General features: G+C 44.6%; 1 protein-coding gene and 1 long non-coding RNA gene across 4 annotated transcripts in view; one reads left to right on the top strand and one right to left on the bottom strand.

The window, feature by feature from the left end:
• The first annotated feature begins 214 nt into the window (after window positions 1-214).
• Window positions 215-14,184, top strand: LOC113845561 (uncharacterized). Of its 3 annotated transcripts, XR_011804070.1 has the most exons (7): window positions 215-1,288; window positions 2,238-2,510; window positions 2,611-2,949; window positions 3,210-3,285; window positions 4,747-4,822; window positions 9,837-10,005; window positions 12,992-13,197. It is a non-coding gene; the product is annotated as an uncharacterized lncRNA (long non-coding RNA). The 3 variants fall into 3 exon arrangements; XR_011804069.1 differs by lacking the exon at window positions 12,992-13,197 and adding an exon at window positions 13,210-14,184 and having other exon boundaries at window positions 2,238-2,949; XR_011804068.1 differs by having other exon boundaries at window positions 2,238-2,949.
• CACNG4 (calcium voltage-gated channel auxiliary subunit gamma 4) overlaps window positions 4,194-22,710 on the bottom strand; it is a 41,486-nt gene continuing 22,969 nt past the window's right edge. The window contains exons 2-4 of the mRNA XM_027471672.3: window positions 14,153-14,236; window positions 9,488-9,628; window positions 4,194-8,259 (exon numbers count right to left, since the gene is read on the bottom strand). Of these exons, the coding sequence (XP_027327473.1) occupies window positions 7,721-8,259; window positions 9,488-9,628; window positions 14,153-14,236 (764 nt within the window). The 3' untranslated portion in view covers window positions 4,194-7,720. The remainder of the gene's footprint in view (window positions 8,260-9,487; window positions 9,629-14,152; window positions 14,237-22,710) is intronic.

Below are 22,710 nucleotides of genomic sequence, written 5' to 3'. Positions count from 1 at the left end.
TGTCAGCCGCTCCAGCCAGGAGGCTATTAATGCACGTAACGAGGAAAGCTCAGCTTTCCGTCCCGTCCCGCGTTTGTTTTGGATTCCCACGACCAGGCGGGTGCTCCTTCAGAGTCGCTACCACTGCCGCTAAAAGGCTCTAATCTGCTGACTTGCAGCATGCCCAGAAATAGGCATTGATAGGATGATTAACTTTTCAGCTAGGTTCTAAAACATCTGTGTTTATAATAGCGTTGGGACTGAGTTCAGTCTGATCCTAAATAGCTTAATAACAGAGCCAGAGCCTACAAACCGCCTGCAGACTGTGGCCATTCCTGCACGGAGAGGTTCAGAGCTGGGAGTCTGCCTGGAGCTGAGCCACTGGCACAAGGGCAGAGCATAAAGACCACGGCAAAATAAGCTAACTTATTCATTGTATTGTTTATTCTTAATCACATTCAATTTTGAATTAACCTAAGGTATTTTGAGTGGTCTGGAGAAGTGTGTTTTGGTTCCCTTCAGAAGGAGCTAAAGGTTTTAGACCCTGCTCTTGTTATATTTAAGGTTCAACTTATGAAATATTATAATGTATATATATATATTATAGTGTATATTATAACATGTATATAATATATAATATTAGATATTATCCCAATGGCAGGGAGGTTGGAGCTAGGTGATATTTAAAGGTCTCTTCCAACCCAAACTGTTGTATGATTTTCTGATTCTGTATTGCAAGAACATATTTCATCAAATTAAGTGAAACATTTTCCATTTGAGAACATTGGATCAAAATGATTCGGCATTCCTCCCTCCTTATTTTTTCTCTGGGAACTGTTGACAGAATTGATTTCATTTCACGTTTCTTCTGCATCTCCCAGGACTGTGCTGTCCCCAGGGCTCCCACTTCCCTGTAGGGTTCGCCTTGCCCTGACCACAGCACTCAGCTCCAGGTTGCAAACTGAAAAAACCCTTTCCGACAGCAACCCTCTGCTGTACCCATGCAGGAAAGGCTTCAACAGAAATAAAACACTGCAAATTTTCACAGAGGTGAAGCTAGCAACTTTTGCTATTTTTGCAGTTGGTTCATTTTTTTTTGTTGTTGTTCTCCTTTTGTTTCTTTTGCATATTTTGTTCTAATATCAAATCTTTCAAGTGCTTGCTTTCCCACCACCCAGGTTTGCCTCAATATGTAAAACAACTCCAGTGGCTGCCTGGCACATCCTTGCCTGTTTTTAGGAAAGACTCCTGTTCCCTGGGACCCAGATGTGCCTGGACACAATCTCTCTCCTTTGCTTTAATATTCCAGGTGATTTTAAAACTAATTTGATGATAAAGTCAATGCAGAGGCTATTGTGGAGGTGACATTACAATTGCAATGTCAAACTAATGAGAGTGACAGCACCTGAATGTCAAAACAATGGTTAAAAAATGTCAGTGGAAATCCGCAAATATCATGTTATCATGTCAAGATAATGTCAAAGCTGCTTGAGTGCTGTTTTGTGAACACCCCAATTTGAGGTCAAAATACAGATGCAGTGGTAGGAGCTCTAATTAATGAGGACAATCCAAAGCAATGAGTGAAGGGTGAAAGGTGAGTGTAGTAAAAGGGGAGCATTTGTGCCGATTCCCAAAGCTGGTTTTATACTGGAAGTAACAGACCGATTTGGGGAAGTGGCAGGGAAGGGCTGGAGCACTGAACAGTGCCACCATAAGGAGGGCACCAAGGGATTACTGCAATTAATTACAATTACAAGGTGCTGAGGGCCTTTCTCCCTTACCTGACTCCCACTTAGCCCCTGGCACTTACATTTTCCTCAGCAAGTAGCTCTCTGCAGGGCAATTTTCCCTGGGGTTATTTCCTTTGGGATCAGCTGAATGTCACCGCTGATGTGCAAACAGCTGGTGGGGACCTGTGCTTTGCAACGCGTTGCATTAATTGTAGCAGGCAGAGGAAGGACCTTCTGCTCCAAAAGTGGATGCTCCAGAGCTGGTTGTACACATTCAATACACTACCCACTGGCTGAAGGAATTGTGTTTCAAGTGGTTGATGCCACTGTGCTTTCTGAGGCATAAAAAAATTATGATGTCACACAGAGAGAAATATTAGAGGCTTGCATTTCTATTTCCTTAATCACAGCCAAGAGGTCACATGAAACTGGAAAAGCCTAAAGGGAACAGACGTTAAAATAGAAGAGGAATGCATAAAAATGGTAATGCCTTTTCTTTTGAAGTAGTCTCTTGTTAAATTTCACTAGGTGTCAGTCCATCCTGGGAGCCGCATCCTGACTCCACTTCCTTGGTGCTGCCAACTCCACTGATCCTCCGCAAGCTGAGTATGGAAAGTGTTTGCAAATGTGGGCACAAAGCAAGGCTTTGGATGCTGAGGAAGCAAGTGCTAATGATCGTGCTTTAGATTAATTACAACCTACAAGGACTGCAGGGGTGGGAATTCATTAGTTTTTTTGTTGGTGTAGGTTTTTGTGTCTCTTCTAGTGTTGGCAAGGATCACGCTTTCTGCTGTCTTTCAGGTATCCTGACCTGGAAACATTCCTCAGGGTTTGCTTTTTATTTTAATTTTATTTATTTATTTATTTAGTTTGTTTGTTTGAATTTCCTAAATATACCCAGGAAACAACTAAAATGAAAGTGAGTGTGAGCAATTCTGAAAGAGCTTCAGTGCAAGAGACACCTCACATCGCTGCAGATAAGGAGAAATATCCCCAGCCCCAAAGGGTGACCTGCTGCCACCCATCCCTGGGAGAGAAACCCAGGGATGTCTTTTGTGGGGTTGTGCATCCACAGGCTCTGTTCTCCCTACACTCATGAGGGATTTCTGGCAAAAATGTCTGGCAAAATTGATTTCTAGAGGAGCAGGCTATAGGAGGCCCCCAGGGCTGTCTGCACACCCAGAAGACGGCGGTACAGCATCCCTGAGGAGCAGCTCCTGCAGTCTCTCTGCCTCAGCTGGTGAGTATTTGCATTCAGAAATCTGTATCACATGAAAAATGAAAAGAGTATTAATGAGGACCTGTTGGGAAGCAGGGAGGGTTGTAATTAGTGGCACTTTAACAGCAGCAAGCAAGAGAGGCATGGTTGGTTGTGTTTCTCCACTGGAGAAAATGCTACATGAGGTGTCCCAAGACCAGCCACTGCATTGTTTTATCCCTGGCAGAGGCGTTGGCTTGGCTCCATTCCCCAACATTTGCACATTTCTGTATTTCTTCCAGGCCAACCTCACTGCTTCCCGCAACCAGCCTAACCAAATCCTGCAGCCCCCTTGCAGAGCAAGAAGACCCTTACCAGGTGAGAATGACCTAGGGTGGAGCAGATTGGGCGTGTTCTGAGCTCAAACACAGTTTCAGCAAATCTGGGGCTGAAATCCTTTCTTCACAGAAGGAAAGAGGAAAACCTGTGTGTGTTTTGGTTTGCCATCCAAAAAAAGCAGCCCCCTGCCCATCTACCAGCCTGCCTCTCAGCAGGACAGGTCCCACCGAGCACGGGGCTGGCCGTGGCTTCCCTGCAGGCTCGGTGTCTTTTGGTAGCACTCGCCTTTTTGGTCGGCAGCTCTGGCGAAGCCGTAAGACGAGCTGCCCCGCAGACAGGTGCAGAGGTCTGTTTTATTTTCAGCACCTCCCATGTTGGTTCGTTTTCTTGGTCCTCAGGAAATGCCACATCCTCCTCGCTGGCCTCTTTTCTTCCAGTTTCTGGAGCCACGACGACTCCGCCTGTGCTTCCCCCTTGAACAATATCGCTCTTCATTAAATCCCATGTATTTCTGAGCTTTCAGTGGCTCCAGGTCTGGGTGTAGAGGCGTCTGGGCAGGCCGTGCCACAGGTCAGGCGGACACAGGCATGCACGCTGCCTTCTTCGTTAGTCTGGAGGTGTAGGAAATGGGAAGGAAAAGTTAAAAGAAGTATTTGAAGGAGACACCTAGCAGGCACCTTAACCAGAGTGTGTCTCATTTGGGCCATGCTTAAGCTGGAAAATAGAAGTTTTTTCCTGGGTTTCCTACCCAAATGCCTGGAAATGCTGTGGTAGCTTATCCTGGAGATTCCTTGGTCTGTGGGACCACAAGAATATTGTTTTCTCTCATATTCTCCCAGTAATACTAACCAGCTGCAATCAAAACAGATAGAAATGTGAAAAAATAAACACAGCTCGGAGGATCTGGAAGTTAAAAATCTAGATACCTTTCTCCACACAAACCCAAATACATTTAAAATGGTTTATTTAAAAAGTAAGGATTAAGTACATTATACACGGTTGTGATTACACCAGCAGAACTGAAGCACAGTGGCAATAACACTTTAGAACTGCAGACAGAAATGTAACCTCAAGGGACGTGATATATTAGCCCTTGTGGATATGTGATCCATACAGAAAGGAAAGGAAATATAAAAATAGTTTATTGTTAGTTGAATGGGCATATGAAGTGATTTCTTGTCTTACTCCTATTCTGTGTAAGAAACCAGGAAGAGAGGGCTGACTATACCTGAAACATTTTTTTTATTTTTTTTTCTTATAAAATGGAATCTGATCCAATAGCATTTCTTCTTAGGTCTGCTGTTACAGCATGTTACAGGCTATTACCAAAAGACCGATATCGTTAACGATATGATGATGATATCTGTGGGCCTTATGGAGAAACTGGGGCTAGTTTGTGTTAGATGCTGTCCAGGGATGAACAAAGAGATGTGCAGGAATAGCAGAATTTTTTTGTAAACTGTCACTGTGTGATTTCAAGAACAATCCTATTCCTTTCAGATACATCACTACTCTTCACGTCACGAATACTGCAGATTTTTCAGCTTTGTCAGGACCAAAGTTTTCTACAGGAAAAGTGAGTTTTTGATTATTTTTTTTTTAACTCTAGTTGTTAGATGAAACAACAGCATGCTGCAGTTTGACATAGACCATGATTTTCGGGACATGAAATCGCAGTCTCCATCCTCCCCAGTGCCACACGTCCTGCTCCCCGTCACCCCCAGCACCCTTGCTGCCTGCCCGGGCTGTGTGTCCAGCATCACCCTGGGAGCACTTCCCTGCTCCGAGTGGTTTTAAACACATTCACTGGCAAATGGTGACTCAAAGAACAAAGCCAAGGCGCAAAGCAAACCTCGCACCATCCGCTCTCGCTTCAATGGACAAGAGTTTAGAAAAAACAGCCTATATCTAGCTCCTGGTTTTAAAGGGAATGGTTTTATTCTTAATTACAGTAAACACGGATGAGGACTTATTTCTAACTATTAGTTTATTAACACAGTGGGAAACAAATAGTTCTGGGAAATTGCACTTGAAAAATACATTGACTATAATTAGATGTAAATTAATTAGCACTTAGTATGACACACTAATGAGACAGAAGGTTTTTTCATTGCAAACTTCTACTTCTATCATAGCTAATCAAAGTATTTTAATATTACGAAGTCTCCAAAAGTAGGAAATAATTTATTGTTTGAAAGCATAAAGATTCTTGTAAAAAAAACCTTTCATCAAGAACTTTAATAATTTTAGAATTCTTTTACGTTGCCCTAGCCGAAAAGTAGGTAAAAAACAGTTTTCTCATCTGCCTCTGTTTGATTTTTTTTAAAAAGCTTGTGTAATATCTTTCTTCATAGTGTGTTGATACAGAAAGTAGCACAACATTTTCTACTTTTAAATAGTTCCCATTGCTCCGTTCGCATTAGCTCTCAGAGTTCAGAGGTCTGAAAAAGGATCCCAGCAGAGTTTTAACCTGAATGGAAATTCTTACCAAGCAAGGATGAAGGCTCCAGCCCCCCTCCGCTGGATGGTTTGCCAAAGAAATGCTGCCACTCTGCCAGGCTGAGGGCAAAACTGAGCAAAACAGCTAGTAGGGGAAGACTTTCACTTAAAATTGAGAATTGTGTCTTGGTTCTTGCATGGAGAGAGGGTTAAGCAGGGGTTACTTGGGAGGGAGAGGCTCATCTTTTGGGGATGTTAAGGCAGCTCCTCCAGGGTTTCGCTGGAGGACTTGGTTCCACCGGCTGAAAGCCTCACATCCAAACCACCACCGCATTGTGACGCTGCTGCCACTGCAGGGTGAATTAAGACTAAAGAGGTTTTAACAGTTTGGCTGATATCTCCCAGCATCAGCTTTCCAAATCATGCTTTTTCCTTGTCACCATGTTTCTAGTCTTCTGGTACCAAAGTTTTTCAGGACAAAAAAATTACAGGTATATTCAAAGGAACCTACAGGAGCTAGATGCTCCTCTCTCATTGCCCCTAATTCATCAAAGGGGAATCGGGCACCTCATTCTCATATGGCTTGGTCGAGTGGTCACTAAAATTAATGAGTACTGTCAAATTAAATTACCTTAAGTCAGGCCCTTGAGCTTTGAGAATCCAAGCCTAAATGTAAAAATGAAAGCAGAAGTTTAAAAGAAAGAAAAAGATTTCAGACCCTTTTAGAAACATACAGAAGCAAGGGTGCAAATCAGTCTCCCCCTTAGGTGATGCATAGAGTTTCCTGTGGGCTCTCTGCACATAAGTAGATTCATCGTTACAAAATAAATTAAATTAGGCTGAACCATCATTTCCATCTAAAAGCAACTATACCTTGCACCATGCGGCACTTATTCATAATAAAAAGAGTTTAATAAATATCTCATAAACGGTGATTATTTTTGTTCTACTTTAAAAAATACAAAGTCGTCATCCATTCTGTTAACGCTCAGTTCCCATTGCTGCAGGAAGTTTTGCTAGTCCAAACGTTATTAGCTTCTCATCTTCTTACACACATTGCTCAGGTATCTTAGTTTCCAGTAGCGTTAGTGTTGCACTTGTGAAGCAGTAAGGAAATTGGGGATGCAGTCGCAGGGAACCGGCGCTGTGCCCGCATGGGCCGCCCTGGCTCAGCTCTGCTCCTCGCCCTGGCTGTAAGCAGTCTATAGGGGCCTGCTCCTGACAGACAGCACTCAGCACCTCGCCGGATCAGGCACTAGGGCTAGTCGGAATGAGAATTCAAGTTTTCTAAATGTTAGGCAAGAAATGATGTTTGCAAATATGCTCAAGTCCCACCTACTTTAATCCTTCCCTTGCTAGGCGTTTCGCGCTGCACCCACCCTTGCGTCCCCCACCCGTGCTGCCCCGAGGGATGCCCTCCACCCCCAGGTAGGAGACCCTTACTGCCCCGTCAGGGAGTCTGTAACACTCAGCACACGGATGCTTTACAGTTTCAGTAGCACAGATCAGTTTTAGACAGTGTCGCCTTCAAAAATATTCTTCTTTTTTTGTTGTTTTTGTTTTTGTTTTTGGAAAGAGGCAAAGCTTACGCTGTGTCAAATGGAAGTGGATCACTTGAGGAGTAGTTTGTATTCATCCTTGGGCTTGGTTATAAATTATAGTTGCAAGTTTGTAGTAAGGGATCTCAATTTAGAAAAAAAATAATCATACAGCAATTCTTCTGTAATCCTTTAAACACACCGGTGGCAAGTCCTTCGCAGTTTCTCCAAGACTTTGTACACACTACAAAAGTGCAGGGACATGAACTACCTTCATCTCGTGACACCAAGAACTGAAAGAAACAAACTCCAAATAGCTTCAAAAAAAGCTACAAGCGTGTAACATCTTTATGTTGGTCCAGAGGTTCCCCACTTGCTGCCTCAACACATGCCACAATTAAAGAGGTGAGAGGGTATTTTCACATCGCTCCTTCTCTTTCATGACAGATCTGTTCTGTTTTGATAATTCTTCAGAAAGCACAAGGAGTGAAGGTACTTCAAACAGGTGTCGTTCTCCTGTTGACCATATTGACGTGGAGTCCTTCCTTAAATTCCTTCTGAAGGAAGTTGTGAACCTGCAGAAAACTGGCTTCTTGGTCTGCATTGTAGCTGGCAGCCGTGGTAACCTTCAAGGGCTCTCTGGAAAGGGTATACATGGAAATTTCGTTCATGGGAATGGTGCTTGCTATCTTCATGCCAACCGGAGAAATGTCCCTAGACGGAGAAGGCTCTGTAGATCGAGAACTGGATCTGGACCTCCGCCTCCTGTACCTGTAACTTGGCATCCTGGCGTAAGGAGAACTGGAAGAAGTCTTAAGGAATTCCCTCTTGGTCTTAAACCTCAGCTCTTTGTTCTTCTCAATATAAATGTTCACAGCCAGAACACCTATGGTTTCAGCCACGATAAAAGACAAGGCTCCAAAATAAAAAGACCAACCATAGTTGTAATGGTTCTTTTTGTCCTCATCTCGCTTGTCACTTGGGTCACCTGCATTGCTTGATATGTAGACAATGATCCCTATGATGTTACTTAGTCCTAGAGAGAGAAAAGCAGAAGTCAGTTGTCATGTGGTTGGACAGTTAAAATACAAGCCATGTTACTTTCTGGACCTGAATGGTTCTAAGATTATGACCAGGAAATCGCATTACATTTATTTACTCTTTTATTTATCTAATTATTTCATTTATTCTTCAAAACAAAAAAAAAAACAAAAACAAAAACATACCCACATCACGTGCATCTAAATATTCTAAAAGATTCAGCAGGATTTGTCCCCATTTCTTCATTGGCATGGCGGAAAGGAAGCAGCATATGGGAGCTCTCTAATATTGTTAGTTGGGCTTCTAACATTCAGAATAGTAATAAAAATACATTTTGAGCTCAGGGCTATGGCTGTTCACCTCGATCAAGATAAGTTGTCTTCCACCTTGTTGAATTTTCATCTGAATGTAGCATGCTTAATCTGAGCTTCAGGGAAGGCTATTAACAATGTGCCTGACTCTCTCAGATGTTTCTAGTGTGAAAAACATGCTCACCTAGCATAGGTGATTTTTTATCTGTCACCATATAAGAGGAAAAAAACGGTCCTGGCTATAAGAGTTGCCTGATTCAGGTTTTTATTTCATTATCTAATGTTCAATAAATGTAAGTAGTGTACAAACTGCATGTTATTTGCTTTAGCTTCCTGGAATTTCTTTTTCAAGAAAACTAAAAGCTTCTCTAGAGCTTTGAAAACATTTCTTTCTTAAGAAATGTGCCTAGCATGATGTTGGTCATGCTCTCATTCCAGGAAAGGGATACAGGGAGAGATCTGCCCATGAGATTTTCCATGGGAAGCATCCGTCCTTGAAGCCTTGTGGCCAGCCTGAAAGCTCTATCTGAATCATTTTCCTTGGGCTTGCCTTCATCAGGAGTGAGCAACACAAATGGGATTTCCTGATTTTTATATCAGCAGATCAGCAGTGTAAAGCTGCAGGATCACACAATGCCCACTGCAATGAGAATGCCCTGAAAGAATTCAGGCTTTGGGAAGGAAATTCAGGGAGTGGAAGAAGAGCCGTGGATGTGAGGTGGTGTCCTTCCTCCTCTCCTCCCAGCTGGACTCAGAGAACTGATTGCCCCGTGGTATTTTTGGGTCCCTGCCCCTGACTAGGCCACGCTGGGCATCTTGCTGGGCTGGTGGCTTCTCCACCAAGTTGCACTTTTGCATTTTCAGTCCCAAAAAGGCAGCACTTCTTAAGGACTCAATTTAAGGAGAACATACCTGCTGCAACAAAGAGAATCCCAGCGCTGAGGATAATGTTGTTTTTGCTGTTGTAAATCCTCCCTGCTCCGACACAGAGCCCTCCCAGCAGCAGCAATATTGTGCTCAGGATGGGGAACACACTGGAGGCACGGACGATGCCTGCAGAGGAGATAGGAAGCAAAACATGACAGACAGTAATCATTTCAGATACCTCCTCAGGTGCTAGTGCAGAGATGACAAAGTCTCCAAACCCCTGGCTTTAGCTGCAGCTACCACAGATCTGCACTTCTGGGCAGGTTTTTGGGAGACAAGGTGGGTGGCCAATGTAGTGGGGCTACTCTCAGTTGAACACTTTTAATCTTTTCAGCTTTTAGGAGGAAGTCCAGTGTTATTGCCACCAGAACATTGCTGATAAGTAACAGCAAGTGCCAGCATCACGCAGGGAGCGGCACTGAAAAATTCATGGGCTGGCTGCGAATGCTGCAACATCTGGGGACGGCCTCAGCAGAGGATCTGCTGCTTGGCACACCTGTAAGGTGAGCACAGCTAACAGCCCCTCTTTTCCTGCTGAGTATTTAGGACTTAGAAACCTTTCAGATTTCTGTGGGAGAGATTTTAAGACGTGTATGCTGGATGTTTGTGTTTACTTTCCTGACAGCTAAGTGGAGTTGTTTAAAATTCTATATGCTTCAGTCCATTCATCAGCATGGGCTATAAAATCCCTGCACAAAAACCTAAACCACCGCTTTGGGCCAGCTTTCAGGGTAGGGTCATTTCTAGGCTAGGCAACAATGGAAAGGGAAGCGGCAGGGTGGAAACAAAAGGACTGAAGAAAGATGAACAAGTGCTAGAAGAGAGAAGAACGTGCTGTATAAACCAAGGGGGAAAACCTGGTAGGAGCTCCTGAAAGGGGTTATGCTGTTACATGGAGAGGAGCTGGGTTATCCTGTCATGTGGAGAGGATGTATTTGAAGAAGTGATCAGGTACAGGACAGTGCTGTAGACAGCAGGGTTGCCCCAAAGCCAGGGGGAGATGTGGGGGCACGTCAGCAGGAGTGGTACAAGGCAGAGATGCTCGGGCTGGGGGGCAGAGGCTGGTGTCAGGGAGGGGTGCAAACCTCATGGCACACTGGGAGGATGTGGGGATCCCCAGGGCTGGGTGCATGTTGAGGAGCAAACTGCCAAAAAAAGGCCATCTGGAGCATCAGCGGCACGGCCTCTCCCGGGTGCCATCTTCCCGGGTGCCACGCACTGTGAGCGGCACTGCTACCTGGGGAGGAACGGCCAGATGCTACAGCTGATGCTTTCTCATTTTACTTTTGATGGCCGTGGCGTTCCCAATTTAGTGAATTGCTTTCTAACGATTCCCCTGGTGACCGGTGGCAAAACTCCCGCTGACTGCAAGAGGGACAGGGCTGGGCATTTAATAACAGCATTGCTTTTGTGTGCGCTGCAAAGCCCCCAGGAGCCCGAGCGACAGGCCCTGGGCTCATTAGGATGGTGCAAAGATAAAGCAAAAAGACAGTCCCTGCCCGGGAAGCTTGTGCCTGTATCGATCTGCAACAGCGAGAAAAGTACATCTCCTACCAAACCTGGCAACGGCGCTGCACGCGTCCTTTACCGAGGGGGCATGTTCTGACCGCAGCTAAACCCAGCTCCGTCAGACGCGTTATTATTCACAGAGTGTTTTGCAATAATTGGCACATCCAAGTAACGAGGATGTGAGGTCACTGATCAAAGCCCGCTGAGGGCCAAGAGCCCATTCTGCTGCCCTGGGCGTACCCCTGCATGCAGGCAGAGGTAATGGTGCTCTGACTTCTGGGTCAGTTTTCAGAGTCAATTATTAGACAAAGATTCGATGTCAGGCTTTGTTTGTGCTCCCCGACAGGGAGGCGCCCCAAATCACTGTCTATTGGTGTCCTGGAAAAAGGCTGCATAGGCTTAAAATCTGCTGTGGCCACTCCTTCTGGTTGTTGTTTTCTGTATTTTATCTTCAGGCTGTTTATACTGATTTTAGTTAAATTAAAGGGCTTTCCTAAAATGCTTCACTGATATTGTCAGAAGGGACTTCCCAGACATGCCAAATACACTGGGTGGGTTGTATTACATCTAGCAAAATGCTCCAGAGATAATTTTTCTGTATTAGGTAATTAATGTGAAGAGAAACAAAATATACAGCGGTCTCTTGGGTACAATGGGGACTTTTAGCTCTGAAATTTAAAAGGAGGCCCATAGGTACCCTGTAGAATTTACATATTTCTCCCAATACTGGTAATAAAATGACAGCACATCAGAAAACATTAAGGGAATCTGGTTTTTGCTCTCTCCCCTGCTTTTTTTTTTCCCCTTGTTTACCGTCCTGTCTGTTTGCATTGGCTGCCGCTCGGCGCTCCGCGCTGTGACACCTCTGGGGAAGCGCCGCAGCGGGCTCTGCCGCTCAGCCCGCAGGGCTGCGGGCGCTGGCCCTCCTCCCGCTTTCCTTCTCCTCCGAAAGCAGGAGGTAGGCGGCTGAGGGAGCTGAGCAGGAGGAGTTAAAGCTTCTTTGCACGTGTTTGTAGTCACCGTGGCTCCTGTTCCTTTGATTTTGCAGGGAGCAGCCTGAAAAGAGCAAAATCCAGACTCCTGCTCCTACCCATGCTCTGGAAGCCTCCTAGAATCAGGCATTTTTTTCACTGATTTCAGTAGGGTTTTGAACTGGGGCTCAGTTCTGCTAACTCCATCTCTTTACACTTATCTGGAGTCTAGGTTAGCTCGGTATCTGTGGAGCAGGCTGAGAGCCCGCATGCTGCCCTGTGAGTAGCACAAGATGCACACAGGGTTGGTGCCTTCATCTGAGCAAGGGCTGCCTGAACAGGAACCAAAGTTTTCCCTTTCACCTCCCTTAGGTGAACAGGAAGGGTTGCCCCCATCATGGCCCTGCCAAAGTCTGGTGGCTAAAAATCCTGGTGGCTGATACAGGGACAGCAGGTTGCAAAAGTGTTGTAGAGGGCAAAAATGGTAAGGAGAGCATCATGTCTCCTGTAAATGGGATGTGAATACCTCTGTGTCTCGTTAGACAATGATTTCGTCCTTATTACACATACATATGACCTCATTTATTTTTGATTTAGGTACATAACCTTTCAGCAATCTCTAAAACAACTGTATTCATTTTAATTGAAGCAGTAGTTTGCTTCCTAGAAGTGAAAGCAGGGGAATCCTATCTGTGCAGAATATAGAGGGTGAGCTCTCCTCCAAGGGTGGAGTGCCTGGATCCTGATTTTGCAGAAGACATAAAGGGTTGGGCCAACTGGCTTTTAAAGCTTGCACATAGCCACTTTTGAAAACAGCTTTTAGGATCATCAGTCACAAGTACACTTACAAACAATTTACCCATCTCTTGTCTTACTGAGCAGCTGTAGACTGTTTTTCCCAGTTCTATCTTTTCTCTAAATAAAGAAGGCATAATACACTTTTATCAAGATGCTACTTAATTCATCTTTCCTTTGCAGTCCTTTTACTAATGATGTTTCTTTCCTAAAGCTGACTTGGCATCAATTTCACATTAGTTCCAAGGCTTTACATGAAGGATAAATGCAGCCGTGCTCATATTCTGCTAGTCTGCCATCGCCCAAGCACTGAAATCATGTCACCCAAGCACTACAGCTGATCTAAATTGACAAGAGTAAAGATGAAAAAAGATCCAGGTTTTCTGGTAAGCAGACTCTTTCAGAGAGATTTTTTTTTTCTTCTTGTCTTAGCAACCTGAAGTTGTTTCCCAGAAGTGAGCAGAAGGACAGAGTGGTTCTCTAAGTGGTGTTTCAGGTAATTAATAGCAGTGTAATTGAGGAGCATTTTGCTTTGCTGGATGTCTCAGCCAGCAGCCTCATTCATTGCTCCCTGAAGCCTTCCCAACACCTTGTGAACTGCAGTTTCTTTCTCTTGTAAAGGGCATTGCTTTCAGCTCTGCTGGTCAGCTCTTTTGTGCAAAAGAAACAACTAGGCAAGGCATCCAAGGGGAAGGGGAAATCTAACTGAAATTTTGCAGGATTCATGAAGTTTCACACTCAGGTTCCAGGACGTCGCATATCAACTGAGCGAGTGGTCACTGGGGGGAAGACGGAACAATTGTCCTTATTTCAAGCACCAGATTGGTGGATGAAATAACTTCTGTGAGGGCTTTCACACTGGCACAAAGCACCAACGGCTGGCTGCCCATGCAGAGAAGCCACAGCCCACATTCATACTGAGATTTTGCTGTTATCTGCAGAAATTTCAGCTTCCTTCCTAAAATGCAGTAATTTCACTGCATGGGGAGGTAGCTCAGAGCAGCTGCAAAGGATGAGGCTTGCATAAGGACTGGATTTAGGCAATAGGAAAAGCTTCCTCATGGGCAGGAACCCACTCCTCAAACCAATTTTAGTACAGTAACCAGGTAAACGTTCCCTCTGTAAAATATCCTCTCTAATCTGGGAATGACAGCTGTGGTTTTCATTTTGATTATTTCCATATAATTTTAAAAGAACAGGCACCACAATTGTGTAAGTTACCGTGGATGAAGGAAACCCTTAAAACGAAGGTCCTTGAGGGAGGGCCAGGCCCTTGCAATAAATAAGACTGTGACTGTGCTCTACAGAAGAGACACCCAGGCAAGTCTCTGTTGATCTGCTAGTTCTGTGTACAAGGCATTACTTTTCAACTTACGGAGAAGGTACTCTGAGCTGTCATGGTCATAGTCATTGTCTTCAGGGAAGTGGTTGATTCGGAAGCAATGTCCTTTGTAGATTCCTAAATGGAAACAAAGCAAACATAACATATATGTAAGAGGACCAGGTCGATGGGCTTCTGCCAGCTCTGCTTTATTTCCCTTTCCTATTTCTGTGGAGAATAATTTACGTATGCAACTGATTCGCCACTGATCTTTTATGCCATCAAGAAACCATCTCTTGGGTCATAAATTTTGGGCAGGTTGGCCTGAAGCCTGAGTGCAGGAAGGGAGAGCCAGGATTCCTGTGTTCTTTTTCTGAAGTCTGCCACTAATATAATTCTCTTGAGTTTTTTTAATCTCTCTGTGCTTTACTTTCTTAGTGCCCCGCTTATCCTGCAAGGATACCGAGTTTGTAAAGCTGCTTTTTGTTCCTGGCATGACTGTCACTCTGGGTCCCTGCTCCAGGGCTGGGAATCCACGGCGAGGCTGGGCACCGGTACGGTGCTGGTCCCCACTGAGGTGCTGCTGTCCCTTATCAGAGCTGCTGGGCGTTGAACTGTCTGACGCCTCTTCAATTACTCTCGAGGCTTGGAAAACAAGTCCATAAATCTCTTCCTGCTGCAATTTAAACCCCTATGTCCCCTCAAGGTTGGTTCATTTCCTAACGGCATATTTGCTTAGTTAACTGGGCGCCTGTGCAGCAAGTCAGGCCATGAGCGTGCACTCCTGAGACCTGATGGGGCAACACCGGAATCAGATGGATGAATCCCACACTTGGCTGAACAAAATGAAGTTCAGCACTTTGTCCATCTGCATAAAGGTTTGCATCAGTATTTTGTCTTACTTTCTATCACGATCGTACCTCGCCGCAGCCGGTCTCAGCTGCAAGCTGATGGCTGAGTCTGCTGCTGCAGTGAGCTGCATGGGGAGGTCTCCCCAGAGAGCTTCCTGCAGGAGAGAAGCCCTGAGGTGTGATTCTGCCTTGGTGCTTTCATTATTCATTAACCAGCACTTTCGTGCTCAGGAGCATACATCACCCAGGATGAGTTATCCTCTGCACAGGAGTTTCAGTGCTTACAGCTCTAGCTGGCAGAAGGATTTAAAAACCATCAGTTAATACTGCTTTAACAGAAGCACAGCTGCAGTCTGTAGGATATAACTGTGGATTTATTTCACTACCTATTACCAATGATTACAAAGATCTCAAAAGAATTACTAATCCGCAGGATTTCAATTGCACCCTGTGAGTGTCAACTGCAGGTTTGCTACTACAGCGCATTTAATTCTTCCAGCAAATGATGTAGCTACTCTAATTGTGGGAACGGCTCAGGCTTTCCCCGCACAGCTTTTCAAAGGCTGTGAACAACACGTAAGTGGCTCACGTTGGGTGTGGAAGTGACACGCTGGTGCTGCCCGCGAGGCGGCTGAGAGCCTGCCAGCCGGGCGCTGCTCCTGCCGCTTGCCTCCCGTGCGTCCCTCTGCCATCGGCTGCTTTCTGCTCCTTGCAGATCTCCAGCAAGGCAATCCGAAATTCAGATTTTAAATATCCCACCGCTTGTTTTTATGGAAGCTCACACAATGAAATTAAATTCTTCCCAGTGTAATAGGGCCCCTGAGACTGGATGGTCATTTCTTTGAGCCTCTTCACTATGGTGGGCTAATTTAGAGGAAATACATTCAGAATATGACTTTTTCTCTCCTATTCAACAAATAAATCAATTAAATCATCTTCTCACCCTAATTTCCTACAGAAACAGGCCTTTCAATGACTCTGCTTTTGTGGATATAGACTGGTCTGTCTTTCTGTCTGTATGCACTTCTTCAATAACTTTGAATTTAGTTAATTTTTCCAGAGCTGATAGAAAAGCAGAGGTTTCACAGGTAACAGAGCTCCCACAGCTTCCATGTGAGCAGGTGGGAGCTCTCTCCAACTGCTTCTGCTTGTTGTCAGACACCAGAGCTCAGGCAGGGATGACAGCCCATATAAATGTCCTGCTTCCAGAAACTCAATTAAGAAACAAGAAGACTGAAACGTTCCCCAAGCATCTTGTGTCAGAGTACTGATGGATTGATGGGGGGGCTGGCCTCTGTAAAATGGCCTTATATTATTAAACTTCTGAATGAAATGGGCCCCTTAGCAGAGCTTCTCTTACAATGAGTCCATGAAGCCATCCCTTCTGCTGCAGGGCAGGATGGGTTGTGTTAGTGTCTGGGCTTCTCCAGTGTTGAGGCTGGAGACCTTTATTTCCTGCTCCTTTATACCCACAGTCCTTCACATAGAAGAGTATCACCAAGTCTGGTAGAGGTGGAAAAAGATAATCAGTCCCAAACAGAAAATTGTAATGGTGCTTGAGAGTTCTTTCCCACTTCCAGTTTTTAGGGATTTGGTGATTGGTTGTTCTGGCCAACATTGTCATAAAAAGCACAAATGGCTGTGAAATTTGGACATGTATCAAAGCCTGGGAATCCAAAATATTCTTCCCAATAGTTTTGCTGTTGTTAAGATCATGGATCAGGGTTCTCTTCAGTGCCTACAATACTTAATAACTAATACCAGCCACAGACTGGGTAATTTTTTCCCATAAACTTAATAGGTGTCATATCTCAGTGACAGCTTATTAAATTCTTGGTGAGGATTGAAGTTGCTATCAAGAACTCTTGTAGTCCACAGTGTATTGAGGGGTCTTTAAATCCCCAAAGTACCAGAAACAAAGTTTTGCTAGGAAATGTAACAGTACTTTTTTTTTTTTATTTATAACAATGGACTTTGAAACTCAGATTTGGGAAAAATTAAAAGTAGCTGGGCTGGAAGCTATTGAAACAGTGGTCAGCTTGAAAAGCACAATCTTACTTGTACTTAAATACAGAAGTAGCACACCTCTCCCCAAGTATTGGTGGAATACCCAGCTCCATGCCCTATCATGTAAAGCAATGCAAAAGAAAAAAGGAAATGCTTGTATTAAATTCACTAACAACCACTCTACAGTATCTACACAAGGTCAGAACTCCTTGAAGCTCTTCTCAAAGACTTCATGGAGGATGCCTTGAAAAAATACATAGACAAATGTGGCGACTGGTCCCCACTCAGTAAAGGCACCCACAGGCTATTTTCCACACCAGGATGTGATGTGGAAGGGTGATTTTTTTCTTTGCCTTAGAACGGGGATACAGTCCCTTAAATCCTTTGGAGGGGAAGATGGAATATTTAACTTGTACTTCTGTATCCACTAGAGAGAGATAAATAAACTGCAATCACTGCCTAACAGGTACTAAAATATTGAGAAGCACTTCTGGATACCTCTTGAGAGTAAGATATAACATCCCGCCGAGATGCTGTAAGTATTATGTCTTTCTTTGAATGATTACTGATATGTTTAAATGATGCTTTTAGAAATACAAATATTAGAATGCATTTTTCTCCTTATAATAATAACTTCATTCTGCATTCAGAGCCAGGACTTCAGGATCTGGGTTAATGATAAGGAAGAGGCAAATTTTCTGAAGTGTTGCTGATGCTGTAAGATTTTTTTTTCCCACTGGTTGCAGCATACTTAGTTGGCATTTAAAAACTGCAAATTGTTTCTGACTCGGCTTTGCTCTGTGTTCAAGGGCTTCTTCTACAAAGGTTAACACTTCTCAACCTCACTAAGTGTTCAGATACCTATAATCAGAATGTGACGTACTCAGATAATATGATAAGGGGGGGAACTGTAGTGCCTAATCAAGATTAAGCTTTATTTGGGGGTTTGGGATCTCAAGTACACAGAGTTTTCAACAGTAAATCAAAGCAGTGATCACAATTTATGCTGACATGCCACCTTTTCCTTGATCTTTCCCAAATAATCCTTCAGTAATGCTGCCTGTATTGTTGCGGAAGTGTTAGATGGGGTTATACATTTTGATCACTGAGAGCAATCCTTAATGCTGTAGGATGCAAGCTTGACTAAACTTTTTTTTTCCTAATGTTGGATGCATTACATGATCTCATCATTGCTGGTCATACTATCAGCCATTTCTTCCAAACATCCATTTCCCGTGGTTAGTATTTGTCAGTGACAACATTCCCCGATGCCCTGGAAGTGTTTGCACAAATCAGCACTGGAAGATAGAGTGCTTAAATGTCTGAAGATATTTGTCAAGGCTGTACTTTTATTCCCCACCCCCCCAATCCTGAAAAACGTACCCAGCGAGGTCTTTCCAAAACATAGTGTTCTGTTGTCATTTAAAATAGGTTTTCACCAAGCAAGACGCTAGCAGCTTTGCAGCAGAGGACCTTGTCTGCGGGGTACTTCTGTCAATAGCAATTTCCATCTCCCTGCTCTGAGCACGAGCTTTCGGGAGGCGATATCTGATAGCGGTGGGAGACACATGAGGATAGATGGGTCTAGCTGCTGCCTCCTCCATCAACAGCTTCTGCAGAGCTGTTGCTTCATTAACCATTTCATCTACCAGCCATCTCCGCCGCCTTTGGTGGTAAGACTGTGCAGGGAAATAGCAGCTTGGGGATTTCTTTGAGAAGCCTTTCTGGTTTTCTCACAGGACACCAGGCATTTGCTGCCTCCTTGGGTCAAACTCTCTGCTGCCAACATGCCACATTCCTGTAGGTCTTGAGCAGCTACAGATACCGAGAGCACACCCGTGCACACTATTAATAGAGTTAGGCAGACTTTTCTCCTTAGGGAGGGTCTGGTGGTGGAACGATTGCTATGAATGTCAGGGCAGGAGTGGTTGTGTGGCTGCACTGATTACCTGCAGGCAGGTAGGCACACCGAGCAACCACCCAGCCCCAAACCACACTGAGCAGCTGATTTCTTTCTGGCAAATGGGGGTCTTCTGGGACGGCTTGAAGATATGTAAGGAAATGGTTTTCAAGATCATTTGCCAGCCTGTGTTTCCAGTTACAGCAGACACAAGCTGCAAGGAGCAGGCTGCGTATTAAACATAAAGCAATTAGCAGGGAACCACTGGAAATTTGGGCCACTGGCTCTGCCTGTTGCATTTATTCTGTGATTAAGCACTGTGCTTTGGTTCTAGAGCAGACCATTAGCCTGATTTACTGCAACACTGCAATATCTGAGTGTTTTGATAACAAGTTCTCGGAATTTATCAGCACAGAGCAGGCTGACCGACAGCACCACAGCCTGTACCTCTGTTTTACAGGCAGAGCAGGGCTTTTGTAACTGAAGTTGCCTGAAGACAGTGTCCATCTGAGCAAAGCCACACGGGACTGGGTTTCCTTAATGGCATGGCTTTGCGCTTCCCTTGACAGAAGTGGAGAACCTCTATTTATAGTGAGCAAGAGCGTTTCAGGGCCGGACTCTGCCAGGAGAACAGAAGCAGTTCTGTGGTCGTCTCCTTAGGAAGGCTTCTCTGCTGACAAATTGTGATATCTTTTGCAGTGTGATTTGAGCAATAGTGAGCAAAAGAGAGCAGACATGCCAAAAACGTTCCTCTCCGCAAAATTTGCAGTGCAGCATCTATCAGTGCTCTGTGTTCATTTCTTTGATTTTCTACCAGCACAACCCCTCTGCCTCACTGGGCTGACACACAATGGCAAATGTTGCTGCTGAATTAACCTTCTTTTCTCTTTGTTCCTCATCACAAAATAACTGCTGTAAAGAGGAATGGGTGGTGCACCCCCTTTTACTTTCAAAACCTGCCCTGTGGTCAAACCGGGGCAATTTCGGGCCTCTCCACACAGGCCACAGGCAACAGAATTAGATTTTTTCTTCCTGTAAATTGACACTTTCTATGTTAATTTGTCCAGAGTTTGATGATTCATCTCCCACTGTTTGCTGACAATCTCACAGGTCTCTCTTTAAGTTACTTGAGCAAGCGGGGCTCCTGTGAGCCTCTGCCAGAGGATGCTTAATGCTGTTATTGCAGAAGAAATCATGAAGTATTGATGCAGATCGTGTGCAAAACACACCCCGCGTGAATTTGCTACCCCACGTTACTGCTGTACTGCTGCCTTCATCACCGAGGAGGATGGAGCCAGCAGAGAAAGAAGCCTTGGGAGGTTAAATACCCATTTATTGGGTGTCTGCCTTCGGCTGTTGCGAGATCCTGGTGAAGCTGGAAACTTGGAAGTATAGCTTGTTTTTGAGACAGATGCTGGCTGACACCTCCTGAGTCCTGACAGTCAGGGAGATTTTTGTCCATTTGACAGTTTGTATTTTTGTTTCCTCCTGAAGGTGAATTTGATGAGGAGCACTGCCAGCACCTGGGGTTATTGTCATATTTTGCCAGGGTAGGTCTTGTTTTCAGAAAAATGCTTGGGACCTAAAAAGATGGATAATTCACTTATTTCTCATTGTGGGGACCGGAAATGCTAACTTTTAAGGAGCAGGGATAAAGGGCCCAATTCAGTGCTGTGGACTCAGAGCTGTGTCTCACCTACTAACGGTGATATCTGAATCAGGTCTTCTCCCTTTCTTTGCTCCTACCTTACTTTCTGGGCAAAAAGAAAATGATTTAAAAACATTGAAATGTATGAAATTTGCCCCACTTTCTTCCTTAAGAGCTGTCAGCTCTAACAAACCCTTTGGGTTCTGCTTTTGATCTATTTTCAATTGTCTGGTGGGCAAAGTAGAACTCCTCCTCAAGTCTCTTATTTTTTTATTTTCTGCTGTGACATGAATTTCCCCCTTCTGCAGTCCCCCCCGGTGCTGCCTGCAGACCCTCCACTGCTCACTGCTTTTCATCCCTCCCCTCAATGCCATGTGAACAGCTACCAGTTGCTTTACCATTAGCCTCACTCCACTTCTCTTACCTCCCTACAGTAATTAATGCTCCACTCTGCATTTATCATACACTCGCTATGAGAAAAGAGACTGCCTTATGCCACCAGTATTTACTCCAGGACATTACGATCTCCTCTCACCAGCCTGTCTGCACTGTCAGATCCTGTTGCCTTTTCTTGGTTCTCCTCTACAATTCCCAGCTAAAGCCCTCTCTGTTGGAAACAGAGGCAGCTCACAGCTTCTCCTCTCGCCGTACCCCTGCAGAACGAAGGGTGTGCTGCTCTATTTCTTGCATTGCTTTTTTCTGCAACAGTCTCACAATGCAGTAGAGTTCATGCTCCACATTTCTGAAGAGCCATCTCTGCTGACTTAGGTGCCGATTTCAAAGCCCTAAATAGCAACTGGCAAGGTTTCTGCTTGGGCACGGTGGCCTTTGTGTCACGACCCACCCCGTTCTCTTCTAACACCCTTGAGTTTCCCATGGCCCATGTGGCATCTTAGCTGATGTCCTCCAGACATTGGTGATGCTCACCACTGCCCAAAGAAGTTAGGCATGCAGGAGACCACACCTCACTTGGGTGGTGAAGACACCTGCTGTTGTGTGGTCACTTCTAGTTGCTCATTGAGCAGATTTGTTCATGCTGCAATCCAGGACATAATGCCCTGAATACCACCCAGTAAAGCATCTCCGGATCCTGGAGTACCTACGCCAGAAGGCATCCAGGCAAGTGCCTACAGAGGCTCGGATGGTTTTAATTCACGTGGGTATACACAGCCTCAGCAGCCGACCTTCTGTTTTCAGCTGGGTAAATATCAAAGATGTTGTGGATTTGTATGTCTGTATACAACATGAACAGATGCAGAAATGACGCTTTGCCAAGGACTTCTTTAAAATTCTACGACAGCCTTTTGTTCCATTATGAGATTTTATTTGAGACCTTGAGTGATGTTAGGAAATCTGTGGCAGCGAAACTCATTTCCCGAAGATTCACCTCACCTGCACATCTGGGAGCTAATAAAACACATCACAGTGTCTGGCTGCTGTCCTTTGAATTCTCTTCAGTCATTACAAAACTGCTGCCAAAAGTACTAAGTGTCCTTGTACTACCACAGTGAATACCAATAGTATCAGGGAAATGCAGGACAGCAGCAAAGTAGATAAGATTTGATTGTATGTTACACGTTGTTTTGTGCTACTTCATTTCCATTTTCTTCGAGTGTTCCTCTCCTAAGCCAGCATTTTGACCACAGAAGTCATGACTGGGGTTATTCAGCAATGCTCCTGTTCCTTTCCCAGCTGCCTCTTCTTAGCCAAGCTGCAGATGAAATAGTGCAGTGGATTATTCCACCCCAGAAACTCCTGTACAATGCTGACAGCCTTCTTACTACTCTTTGCTTTTTTTGCAGTTTTCTTCCTTATTAACTATATCCTTCTGTGCTGCTTCTTGGACAGCAAACTGGGGGAAGCTTTAGGGGGTTCTGTAGCTTATTTTAATCTTTTTTGTTGCTCCTTTTTATGGACCTTACTGACGGAATGTATCTGTTTTCTAGGAAGAATCACTGACATGCTTTCAGCCCTGATGTTCAGGTTGCATTTTATATCTGCACAGGAAAATAGGGGCAATTCCCCATCCTGGGTATGAAAAGATTTTTTTGGAGCAACGTTGGTTACGGTGTTTGAGGAACTTTTTAGAATCAGAGCTGTTAGCCCTGCCACAGCGAGTGTTCCCATGCCTGGCTCGGTCCCAAGAGACTGTCAACGTCTCTAGCTGTCATGGGGCTGTTAACTCACTTTTCTACGTCTGCTTTTC

The sequence above is a fragment of the Anas platyrhynchos genome, chromosome 19, assembly GCF_047663525.1.
Source record: "Anas platyrhynchos isolate ZD024472 breed Pekin duck chromosome 19, IASCAAS_PekinDuck_T2T, whole genome shotgun sequence".
Lineage (NCBI taxonomy): Eukaryota > Metazoa > Chordata > Aves > Anseriformes > Anatidae > Anas > Anas platyrhynchos.
Note: the sequence above shows the minus strand (reverse complement) of the source record. Positions and strands in the feature narration are given on the sequence as shown.